The sequence below is a fragment of the Danio aesculapii genome, chromosome 13, assembly GCF_903798145.1.
Source record: "Danio aesculapii chromosome 13, fDanAes4.1, whole genome shotgun sequence".
Lineage (NCBI taxonomy): Eukaryota > Metazoa > Chordata > Actinopteri > Cypriniformes > Danionidae > Danio > Danio aesculapii.
Genome location: NC_079447.1, coordinates 28,850,804 through 28,864,166, shown reverse-complemented (window position 1 = coordinate 28,864,166; position 13,363 = coordinate 28,850,804). Strand labels below are relative to the sequence as shown.

Genomic DNA, 13,363 nt, shown 5'->3' with positions numbered 1-13,363 from the left:
GCATCATCCGGGTAATTAAAGTGCTCTTATTATTTTTTGAGTTTTCAGTGTAAACGCACTACTTACACTCTTTATACTACAAAATGGTGTAGAATAGTGCATGAGTATGCGATTTGGGACGCAGCTTGTGTTTACATGGTAGACTCTTATAAAATCAGAGTATTTGTGTCCATGTAAATGTACAGATTGTTGTTTTAAATGTGGCCAATTTTAGATTTCAAGTGTCAACTGATCATGATTGTAAACTGATCATGTATAAATCTTAATGTATAAATGTGAAGATTTATATATTATAAAGAACCATGTGCATTTAAGAATGGTGTTCCTTGTGGTGTTCATCTGGCACAAACAAGTGACGATTCCCTGAAAACCAATAAGCATTCTCCAGTGAGTCTAGCTCCACCCTTTAATGTGCCATCCCAAAAAGTGGTACGGTACTGCTTGCTATTTGCTACTTATGTAAAACGACTTCTGACAGTAAAAAAACCAGCCATTAGAGTTTGTTGTTTCTGACTCTTAAGATACATACAAAGGTGTTCATGAATGATTCCTTAAATTTCAGTGCAAATGGCAAAACAATAATCCTTAAACATTAAAGGCATATTTTATTCATAATGCTGTGAATGCCGGGAACTCACAAACCCTTCACAATCTCACCAGCATTCTCTGATTTGTAACTCTTTAGCTCATATACTGTATACTAGACTATTAGTTTAAAGAGCCCCTATTATGGGTTTTTGAAAAAGAGCTTTCATGCAGTGTGCAACACAGCTTTAAGTGAATGAAAACATCCAGCTAATGTTTAAACCTAAAAGTGCACAGTTTAAAATTATAGATTTGACTCAGAATCGTTTAAATGATGATTCGCCGTTCGTCTGGATCTTTTGCCTGTTCATGTCGACGTCGACACGAAACAATACCAAATACAAACTGCCAGATCCAGTATAACGTGAACGTGCTTTTCCCTTCAGACATGAGGTGAGTGTGAGGGATCATGACGCGAAGATTACGATCACTGAGAGATAGCTAGACATGCGGCTGTGGGGAATAAAGGTTTAAAACTCATTTTCACAACAACACCACAGTACAGCCAACCGTGTACTGTTTGTTCCTGTCATATTTCTGATGATTGATGCAATAACCTACCCTGCAACCCGAGATTCGCCAGCCATTTGATATTAAAGGAAGTTTCAGCAAAGACTACTAATGTATAAAACAAAGTCCACATAAACTGTGTAACAGTTACTTATAGTTAATGTAGTTAATATGGTTTATATTATATATTATTCTCCTTCCTACACAACATGAAGTGTGATTAAAACGGTTGCCTCATTTTCTGTAGTTTGCAAAATATGTACTTAATTATTTGTTGTAACTTGTAATCGCTCAGCACGGCTTGTAATCGCGTATCTGTTATAGATAGATATATTTTAATGTATCTAAAAGGTTAAATCTGTATGGGCTATTTTACATATCGCGTCAAAAACTATGTTGAAATGCATGCTCTTTCTGCTTGTTGCTATGGCCACCATTAGCTGTTCCTCACATGTGCACCACGGTTAATTTTCAAAAGAGTTAAACTTTTGCCACTGTGTGGATTAATACTGAATATTTAAAAATTTTTTATTATTTATTTATTTTCCTTATAAGGAGCTGAGCTCCCCTAAAATGAAAAATCGCCCCTTTTTGTGGTTAAGAATTGAGGAATATGCTGGTGTTTAACTGCATTGAGCGCGCACATATATTCTGTACTCTGACTACTGCTTGGGCGTTTCTCTCAGTCTCGTGTTGAACACAGTCAACCAATCACAACAGACTGGGTCATCGGGCCAATCAGCTTAGATTAGCCTCACGCAATGGTGGGGTTTGGGAACAAATGAATTGCTGAACGAATCATATGGGAGTCGTTTTTTTATAATAAGATTGCTTTAATAGGAGAACTCTCCATTTAGTCAACTGGTTATCTGGGACTTTTGGCCAGGACACAGACTATGCATTGTTTTAAATGCATGATAATAATTATTTTTAAAATGTCAATTTTATTTTTAATAAAATTTTTGTTGAATGAAAAGTATGTATAAAGCTATATTTTGCTTGTTTTGACACATTATTTAAAATTTATGGCCAAGAATCATTTATTTCTGTTGTAGTCAGAGATAAATTTGGTAAATCCTTCATTTTAAGCCCTGAAAAGTCATGCAAAATAAAAAATAATTGCAATGTGACACTATGAATCCACAACCAATTTGCTCATGCTCATTAATCAAGCTCATACGCAACACACAAAAAAAGTGAAATGCATCTGGACATAACACAAAATCTAAATCAAGTCATTTTAGCATGTCAAAGTCAAATTAATGCATATAAAATATATTTTACCAACAACAAAATTGTGGCTAGTGAAAATGGCAAGTGGCTAGTAATGTTGGAAATCTACTAGCCAAAGTGGCTGCTGATCAAAAACGTTAACGTCAAGCCCTGCAAATGGCCATCTCTGAACTACAGGTCATTACTAAAACAAACTGATATTAATAGCTTTTAAAATAAACTTAAAATGTAATAGTACTGTTATTTCTAATGCATGTTTTTCCCATGTTCGACAAATAAATAAATAAATCAGAAAAACACAAGGGTGAGCAGATGGCTAATTTAAGCACACTATTGCTTAAAATCTCTTCTCTTAATTATTACAGATGATATTCAGGTACTCCTGGGTGAACGTTCAGCTTCGTGCAAATCTTTGGGGTGACCTAAAATACAAAAGTAACACATGGAGACAAGATCCTACCAATGATTCCCAGAAACGGTGCCTGGGAGAGCAACAACAGACAGGGAAACATATTGTGTGGCATGCGACAACACATGAATGTAATCTGATGTTTATGACAAATTTAATAGAACAGCTCTCCGTGGACCACAGTTCAAGAGTGATTGCGCGCCATAGAAACTAACGAGCGAAATAAATAATGCATTCACAAGCCTACTATAATACTACTTTAAAATGCAGTAAGTCTATAAAAAGCATATGTTAATATCTTAATGTATTAAGCAGCCAAGTTTAGTTGGAATACATTTACAAAAAGGGAAATAAAGAGCGAAACACAGAGCTCTTGTCTTCGGGCAGTAACAGAGCCACTCTTAAATTACTCTCATGCATTTTTAGGTGCCCTCAAGTAAGACTTTCCACACCTGCTTTCACAGATAACCTCAGGTTAAGTCCTGTTTACAGGAGAATAAAAAAATTGATGCCTTGTTTTGTGCAGGCTGTTCATTAAAACCCATACCTGAGAAGAAACACTCCATTATTCATTTGGGATAGAAGCAGGGAAAAGTTGAGTTATGAGTGCGGGATAATCCTGACACGATTATGCACATGAGATGTCAGGTTGGCTCTTACCTAGAGGAAGACTTTCTAGGCTGTGGTCTTTGTCATCTGCATTGCTGTGTGTTTGAATTCGGATTGATCTAATGCCACTCCAGTCATCCTGCCAAAGAGAAGAACAGATTGTGAGCATAGAAGGCATTTTGTAAGGGTTGGAATGGTAATCGAACAACAAATTGAACAGTAACTGGTATTGAGTAAGCGGTTACGGCCGTTGAGAGCTGCAAACACTGCCTTTGACACCAGACATTCACACTAATACACTTGATCCAACATTTTTCTTAATGCAGATTTCAAGAAGACAGAAGGACAGAAGTCCAAACCTAAAAATGCACAATCACTTCAAATGTCATTGATTCTCCATTGAATTAAGTCTAATGTTACTTATAAAAGTCTAGTTACTGTAGTAACCACAGATCTCAAGACCAGGAGTTTGTGCATTGTTTTAAATCTTTTTCCTCCCAGTGAGTTTGATCTCATCATTCATTCATTTTCTTTTAAGCTTAGTCCCTTTATTAATCCCGGGTCACCACAGCGGAATGAACTGCCAACTTATCCAGCACATGTTTTATGTAGCGGACGCCCTTCCAGCCGCAAGCCATCTCTGGGAAACATCCATACAAACTCATCCACTACGGACAATTTAGCCTTCCCAATTCACCTGTACCACATGTCTCTGGACTGTGTGGGAAACCGGAGCATCCGGAGGAAACCCACGCGAATGCAGGGAGAACATGCAAACTCCACACAGGAACGCCAACTGACCCAGCTGAGGCACAAAGCGGCGATCTTCTTGCTGTGAGGCAACAGCACTACCTACTGCGCCACCGCGTCGCCTTGATCTTATCATATCCATTTTATTTTAATGGGAAAAATTTGTAGCAGGTCAACTAAATGACAGCTATAATTCAAAAGAACTAAATGGATTTTCCCAGTATTGAACAAAAGTGTTTGTGTTGCACAACAATGTTAGCAAATGTTAAGTTTAATTGGAAGGGAGAACTGTTAATCTACAACTTTTTACACTATTTTGAATTTACATTAGCGTCACCAGAAAAAAAACACCTCAATTAATTATTCACAACTGCACTTTTTTCTATGACAGACACTTCAAACCGTGAGATTGTGCTGCATACTGCAGAGTGTTGCTTTTTGCATCATAAGAGTTTCTACTTGGCATAAAGTCTCAGACCCACTTTGATGAGAGATAAGACTGTAAGATTCACGATACAGCCGATTTTCCCACTATCAGTAGCCAAATGACAACAGTTTAGCGCCTGACAGCGGTTACATTCAAGTAAAATACAATTGTTTGTGATATTATAAAAACTATGGTAATGTCTGGAATGAGCATTAAATCCCAGCTTTGTGTAAATGATTCAAAGTCCACTTTGGACATTTTGCTTTAATGTCTTTTGCTCGAGTCTGCAAGTCTCTTTATTTCTAGTGTATAATCTGTAAACATTATTTATTACAATTTTCAATATACACCACATTTTAATTTGCAGCATGTAATTCTTCCATGTCTGCTCACCATTTCGGTTTGTTGTCAAAACTGACAGTTGAAGCAGTGTGATTAAATATTTTAGCCACGTCCAATTTCTAAGATATACGTAATCCGACACTGTAACTGAAAAAAGTTACGTTTTGATCTCTTTAAATACACAAATGAAGCTTACTCCTTAAACCAAACATCTGCATGTGTTTTAAAGCCTTGTCAGATTAGAATCTTGAATCCTGGTATGGTTAGGCAAAATCATATTAGTAGTAAATGAAATTATTTGTGAAATACAAAGAAAGTCAAAAGTATGTAAAAAAAAGCAAATGGGGAAAATGTTCGCAATGTACGGCTGCAAATTTGGTGGGATAAAAAAAAGGGCTGTACAATATATAATTTCAGCATCAATATTGCAATGTACACCTCCGCAGTAGTCATATCGTAGCATGTCCATTTGTATTATCAAGTACAATAGTTAGTTATTGCAAATTTTGTCAATAGAGAAAGTTTAATTAACTCATTAGAAAGTAAATAAGTTTTTATATCTGTGATTATTATTAAGTATTTCAAAAGAGTTAACATATGTAGAGCATAACGTGTGTAGCTTTATATGTAAAAAATATACAGCGAAACCTAATTATTTATGTTGTATGTCTGAATACTAAATGACTTCTCATGTAAAACGGAAAAGCGCTTCACTTCATTTGCATCTTTGTTGTATAGCAAAGGTCTCAAACTCGATTCCTGGTGGGCCGCAGCTCTGCACAGTAAATCAACTAATCAAGGTGTTCAAGACTACTATGGACTATTAAGCAGGTGTGAGTTAGAGGGGGTTGGAGCTAAACTATACAGAGCTGCGGCTCTCAAGGAATTGAGTTTAAAACCATTGGTCTATGGCAGGGGTCACCAAACTTGTTCCTGGAGGGCCGGTGTCCTGCAGTTTTTAGCTCCAACCCTAATCAAACCCACCTGAATGAGCTAATCAAGGTCTTACTAGGTATACTTGAAACACCCAGCCAGGTGTGTTGAGGCAAGTTGGAGCTAAACCCTGCAGGGACACCGGCCCTCCAGGACCAAGATTGGTGACCCCTGGTCTATAGTATCGATCTATGCTTGTAATTTAATTATTATGTGCTATACAACCTAAAATTATGAAATCTTTCCAAAAAATTAAATTTAAATTCCAGTGATCTGGTGAAATTGTATTTAAAATTATTTTTCTGCAAAAATATATTTCTGAAAACTAAATATTTCAATATTAGTTTTCCGATATCGTGCAGCCCTAGTAGAATAGATATTAGTATATATGATCTATAAAACAGCATCTCTAGAACATGACAACACATTACAAACACAACTTAACTAAACCAGGAACTATTTAAAACTGTGGCATGCTCATTCCCTGAAAAACATTAGAAAAAAAAAAAAAACTCCAAACTACAATCAAAGCATTTGAGAGGATACAAAAACACTGCTTACTGACATAAAGTAGTTTTCTTTGGTGTTGACTCTATGCTTTGTGTTTTCAGATCTTTTTCAGACTCAAACAGCAACATTATGTCATTAGAGAAAAATAAAAAGTAACAAAAACATAACAGAACATTATTTACACTTCAAATGAAAGACGTTCTTCAGAATATTTTTTAAATCATTAACATATTTTATTAAAGCATCTAAATTCGTAGAACCATAAAATGGCTACCAACTACAAGCAGCCCAAGAAGATTTTATTCCCACAAAACCACTGCATACCACAACCACAAGCCAACAGAAAGTTGGTAAAGCAGATTACCCAATCTACAGGAGGCTTTGGCATCACTGAAACAGTCAGTTCATTTCACCTCCCTTGATAACAAATGTCGGAAAAAGCGGGTATTCTGTCAATCGTGTCAAGGCCAAGTCCATGAGCAACAAACAGCCCCGCAAACACAGAGCTAGTAATAATTCACACCCGACCTACTGCCAAGGTTAGCAGTAAATAAATGTGCAGTCTGGACAGGCAGGGCAGACTCGGCTAGCGGAGCCACTTGGAACCAGAATCTGGTCCACAAGCCCAGGAAAACATGACTCGGTGGATCAAAACCACAAACTGTTCCACTGTGAAAGAAATTATAATCACTTCTGACCATTTTATACACTGTTAGCACAACTTTAATATCGGTTGTAATTTCTTGTTAGAGGGTAAGTGCCTCATATTAGCACTGCAGCACTGAGAAGTAAAAAAAAGTGAACAAGAGAACAAGAGAACAACTACGCAATTGTTAGAGCCACCGACACGCATCAATGATTTGAATATAAAGCAAGTAATTCATTCCCAGTGCGATAACTCCAATCATCATAACAGCGTACGAGCAAAAGCCCTAGTGTTCATCTGACCCAGATAGTGATTGGTGTTTGGAACTCTGGCTCTTGGGTCAGCGGGGCGAGGGAGCAGGTGTGAGAGAACGCTGAGCACAGACCAATGTCCAGCCAAGCTTCACGGAGCTTCCCTTCAGCAGCTGGTCTTCTTCTGCTGTCCGTGACCTATTATGAGCTATTGGCAATGACGTGGCGGATTATCAAGCATAGCATTTAGAATGTGAGATTTGCAGTTTATGTCCAGTCATGTTTTAATGCTGCAAGTGGTTTATTTTTTAAGGCTCGTTCACACGAGCAAACACTGTAAAAAATGACAAGTTGATTGAAAAAATAATAAGGGGGTACACCAGTTGTAACTTGGAACTCTTAAGCTGACTTCACTTCATTTTTTTTTTTTAAATATCCACATAGCTAATTTACTTCACTTTAAGGCGACGGACGGACGGACAGACAGACAGACAGACAGACAGATACATGCATAGATACATGTATATATTTATATATTTTTGAGAAAGAAAAAAAAAAAACTCCACATTTTTCGGTAACTTGGATGCACTCGGTAGGCAGCGTCAGAAAGCCACGTGTGTTTAGACTATGCTGTCACAAAATGCAGCAAAAATCCTACACGACGGTAATAGTTTTAGGTGTTTACATTCGGATATAATATAATATTCCAGTAATATTAATGTACTGTTAATTTAGTAACTAAATCATTTTGACCAAGGTATGTCTTTAAAAACTGTTGTACTGAGTACTGCTGACGATATGAACCAACTTTGCCATCTGAATAAACAAACAAACACTAATCACACGCACTTACCAAATCTGTAGAGACGGGACAATCAACACCAACTGGAGCAGTGTCAATTTTAAAAGGAGACGAGCGGAAATCCGGATTTCCAGACGCAAAAAGTTCTCGGGAAAAAGAAAAAAAAAGTTCCTTACAAACGTATTTTTGTCACGTGTATTGTAATTCAAACATGAGTCCAGCTGCACTCTCATAGCGAGGGAATGAAAACACCACGTTCGCTGCAGCACATTTATAAACAAAACACTGACGACCCATGTCTCCAAATTCTTGTTCTTCCACTTGTTTTGGCAACACAACATGGCGTCTCTCTGCCGTCTGAACACAGGTAACAGGTAAAAACTTTCTTCGAAGCTATCATGCATATTAATGAAGTTGCACCTCATTCACAATAGAGCGCGCTGATTGGGTTGAACCAAGTCTTTCTCATGAATTAATGCGGAACGCTCAGAGACGTCTCGATGTACTCACAGGTACAGACATCCACTCTCCACGCAGGATTACACGCAAGGATCTAATCGCAGTGACGCAGCTTCAAAAATTCGTTTCAAACCGGAAGAACGAATTGGCACGAAATAACGCAAAAACAACCAATTTTCCCTTTTTTTGTGAAATTTATATGTCCTAATAACATTTATAGCAGCGTGTGACACATATATGACTGTCAACAATTTAAAAAATGTGTTTTGGTGTTTCATGACCCTTTAAAACAAAAGGTTTTGACCCTCTGTGGTCGTTAAAAAGGCAAAATCTGGGCCAAATTTGTCCACTGGCCTTGGTCCACGATGGCCTCCTAACCATCCCCATATCATAATTGGCTTCATCACTCTGTTTCCTCTCCACTAATCAGCTGGTGTGTGGTCTGGTGCAATATGGCAGCCAACGCGTCATTCAGGTGGATGCTGCACACTGGTGATGGATGAGGAGATTCCCCCCCAAAAAATGTGTAAAGTGCTTTGAGTGTCTAAAAAAGGGCTATATAAAATGTAAGGAATTATTAATCAGGAGGATCACTGACTGTAACAACAACTGTTTGACCATTTAACTCTATGGGGGAAATATGTGAAACGATAAACCAAAACGTTTAATTGGTTAGACCTGGACGACCTCTGCAAAATACATTTAGGGGTTTACCCAATATTTATTGCCAGATGAAAATAAAGGTATTTTTGACCGTATTTAGACAACTTCTGGTAGAGCAAAGGTCCTCCTTTATATTGGGTGTCTTAAAATACAATTTACCAAAAATAAAAAGAACAAAAGTATTGCATTGTTCATGTTGTATTGCACTGTTGCTGTGTTAAAGGGTAGGGTTAGAGTCAGTGGTGTTATAAAAACGTAAATACAGAAATCAATTACATAATCACATCCTGGCATTTTAAAATGAAAGAAAATTGATCCAATCATTTGCAGTTTATTCAGTTTGAAAGCTGTAAAAAGAACATGCTCCTTAAACTCGTAACGGTCAGTTCACTTGTTGCCATATTTAAAACCCCAATCTGGCATAAGCTCACTACCATCAGATAAAATTCAGCAAAAAGAAAGCATCGTCAATCATTAAAGCGTTATTAAAATGCTTGAGGGAGAAATGATAGAGATGAAGCATCTCGGTAAGTTAAGCTTCTTGTGGAAGCGACCGCTGTCATTGTCGGCTGCCAGGAACGCGAAGAAGATGCAATTCACCTCAGCACAAAATAAAAGGACTATTTTATCCCTTCATTACTGTGTGCTACAGGGTGGAACAAATGAGTTTCCACAGTGCTGTGCTACAACAGGAGCAAGGAGCGCACTCGCTATCCGTGGTTGGGTGTCAAAACAAATCAAAAACATTTTATATCACAGCTCAGTGCACAACGTCACGTGTTATGACAAACCCATATGTGAGGGCTAAATATGCAATACGGTTAAAAAAAAACAAAAAAAAAAACGGCTTCAACCATAAATATCGCTTGACACTTCTTAAAATAATCTCATTAAGTCTCTGCCAAGACAGAAAGAGGGAAGCAATTAACAGACATCTTTCATTTACATCAAAGTGTAATCTATTAAGCAAGGGAATCAGTGCATTACTTCAGCCGCTGCCTATTGGGTGGGAAGTGTATTGACAGCACAGGTGAGGACAGATTTAATGTGCTCTACATTCTAGCGTTTCACACTGAGCTCTTCCTTCAGTGTCTACCTTCAGTTTGGGTTTACTCTGCATGTTTGTACAGAACCGCTCGACATCGTGTCAGAGTTTCTCCCACCCAGAAATGAAAATCCTGTCATCATTTACTCATCCTGATGACTCATTTCAAACCTGCAAGGCTTTCCTTCTGTTGAAAAAGCAAAAGGTGGATTTTTCAAGAATATCCTGACCTCTGTTTTCAATATAAATCCTAGAGACTGAATGCTACAGATGTCTTCAAAATTAGGGCTGGGCCGTTAAACTATATTATATCGAATGGCTATAAAATTTATGTCGATAACAATGGGCCGCCAATTTTTTGTGGCTTCAGTCATTGTTGGGATACCCTTAAATGTGGAAGCATTAACAACTGATATTGAACTGTATATGGTTATTGTTCAATATGGAAAAAGAGTTAATCGAGACTGTATTTTTGCCATATCTATGGAGTCAATCTAGGCTCTATATACTTGCAAAATAAAAAGGAACTTTTGCAAACAAAAAAAATAAGTTGAGCAAAAAATAAATGAATGCAAATCTCAAAAAAAAATAAAGAAAATTTCAGAAATAAAAAATTATTTTGCTAACAAAAATAAAGAACTGCAAAGGGAAAATTCAGTTTTTAGAAATAAAAATGAAATTTGCAAACAAAAAAAAGAACTGCTAATAAAAATTAAGCAGTGCAAAGAAAAACTAAAATATTTGCAGCTTAAAAAAATAAATAATAAAATTATTAACTATATTTGCAAAACATTTTTTATGTTGATTTTACAAAACTAAACTTTACAAGGGAACTTGGGTGTTTACGACAGGCCTGAACCTACTTGGCTGTAAGACCACTACAGTGATACTGTGTCTCTGGGTGATGACGTCACTTAAATGGAGGCAGGTCTGGGTCTGTTGTAAACGCCCAAGTTCCCTTGACTCTTGTTAAACCATGGCCACAAAGAGTTGTTGTTTTTTTTTTGCTCTGCTTGATTGTTTTATTATTTTTTGTTTGCAAATTTCATTTTTATTTTTAAAAACTTAATTTTCCCTTTGCAGTTCTTTATTTTTGTTAGCAAAATTCATTTTTATTTTTAAAAATGAATTTTTGCTTTGGGATTTTTGGAGATTTGCATTTATTTATTTATTTTTTGCTCAATATTTTTTGTTTGCAAACCTCTCTTTTATTTTGCAAGTATATATGGCCCTAGACTGACTTCATACATATCGTCCAGCCCTATGCAAAATTATTCAAAAATCAGCATTCTTAAAGTGTCCAGTATTCAAAGCCATTCAGTAGCAACTATAAACTAAAAATATAGCATTGGATCAACTGTTCAGGTTTTAGATTAGAAGATCCCAGAAGGGCAATTAGGTTTCAAGAGTTCACACTTAGCTTATGATTGCTAATATGACATGTTTGGCCTGCTGTTCCAGGAGAGAACCTTGAGCTCAGAAGATCCTCAAGCCTGGGGTTTCCTCCCATTTCGTAGGGTAAGAGGGGAGTCTGAGTTCTGGTAGGTGTCGAGAGCTTCATTGAGTTAGTTCTTTGGTCCTATTATTGAGTACTGTGTAATAGACTGCTAACTAAATGGCATAAGTTTGTGTGTTGGAAGCCTACTTTAGAACTAAATGCTCATTAACTGTGCCAATTTGGTTTAATCAATTGCATTATAGCACATGTCTTTAGGCTGTAGGAATCTCTGTTTTTGAAACTATGAAGACAGCAGAAGTCAATGATTCACTTGAATTATTCAGTCTGGCATGTTTACTGCTCAAAAACATTTTCAATGTTTCTCAAAATAAAATATATCATGTTCAAAGGGGAATTTTTTATTTTTTTTTACCATGACATGCAAAAAGAATATATTTCAGAGCAGTAATCACAAACCGTGATATTTTTATCAAAGGTTATCATACAGTCAGAATTTTATACCGGCACATGCCTATGGAAACCCACACGAACATGGGGAGAACATGTAAACTCCGCACAGAAAAGCCAACTGGCCCGGTCAGGACTCGAACCAGGGACCTTCTTGCTGTGAGGCAACAGTGCTAACCACTGTGCTGCCGTGCCACCCTATCCTGGATTAATCTAGAAAAAAGGGGAAGAGAAGGGTAGGGAGATTCTTCAAGACGGAGATAACTAAGGTAAGGAAATCTGGTTACTTATAGTGTGTTTGGATTCATCTGATTGGTAAATCATGTGATGTTTAATACAGGACCAGCCGTGGTCAATCATAAGCACATGTTCCTCTCGAAATTAGTTTATAAATAAATAACTTTAAATATGAAAAAGTTTCCAAAAATCATTTAGGTTTAATTTAAAACGTAATTTGGTTTCAGTTTATCCAAACCAACCAACATCTGCCTTATTTAATTGTCATCTACCATTATTCTCCACGGCATGTAACCAAAAAAAACATACAAAAATCTATTTTAAATCATCAAGTCATAAACTTCATAGTTTTATTCAGCTCAAATTTAATGTTTAAAACTAAACAAGTTTTGATTCCTTCCTTCCACAACACCACTGTATAAAAAAGAAAATAAAACGTTTTATGTTTTTTTTCTTTTCGATTTTATAAAGCTTATATACCCCTCTGTAGGTAAATAAATAGATGTGTAGGATCACAAAATGCACAAAAATGAAATCAAGAAAATAACCAAAGGGGCTTACAAAGACTAGATCCTTGAACAAATCATTTCAGAAAATTCCAAAAGAAAGCGATGATACGATGCATAATATAAGAAAATAAACATGTTTTTGACCTTGAGTGGAAAACCCTTGTAGTAGACCTCAAAAACAAGCAAAGGAGGAATCTTTAATATGGCATAATGTTGAACTATTAAGATTCAATTCGATTGAAGTAACTCTTGAGCTTATAAAAGCAGCTTTAAAAATTAACAAAGGGTCAAAAGAAAACCAAATGTTGCCCTTTCGCTCTATAAAGCAGGTTCTAAATTAAACAGATGGATGTAAACATTTGTAATGGTTAAACTGAAAAATCCAAACACTGTTGACCGCTTGAGTCATCCAACAGCTCCAGATCTAAACAGCTTTTCTTGTGGGAAAGGGGTTTGCTCTGTTTTTTTTTTTTTTTCGTCCAGCTGCTCCATGTGTGTGACTTGCGTTCAGGCTGCCAGTTACCACCTGACACAGCA

General features: G+C 36.7%; 1 protein-coding gene across 1 annotated transcript in view; it reads right to left on the bottom strand.

The window, feature by feature from the left end:
- The window catches only part of galnt2 (UDP-N-acetyl-alpha-D-galactosamine:polypeptide N-acetylgalactosaminyltransferase 2), a 152,287-nt gene that overhangs the window by 64,978 nt on the left and 73,946 nt on the right, over nt 1–13,363 (bottom strand). The window contains exon 2 of the mRNA XM_056470550.1: nt 3,398–3,485. Within this exon, the coding sequence (XP_056326525.1) occupies nt 3,398–3,485 (88 nt within the window). The remainder of the gene's footprint in view (nt 1–3,397; nt 3,486–13,363) is intronic.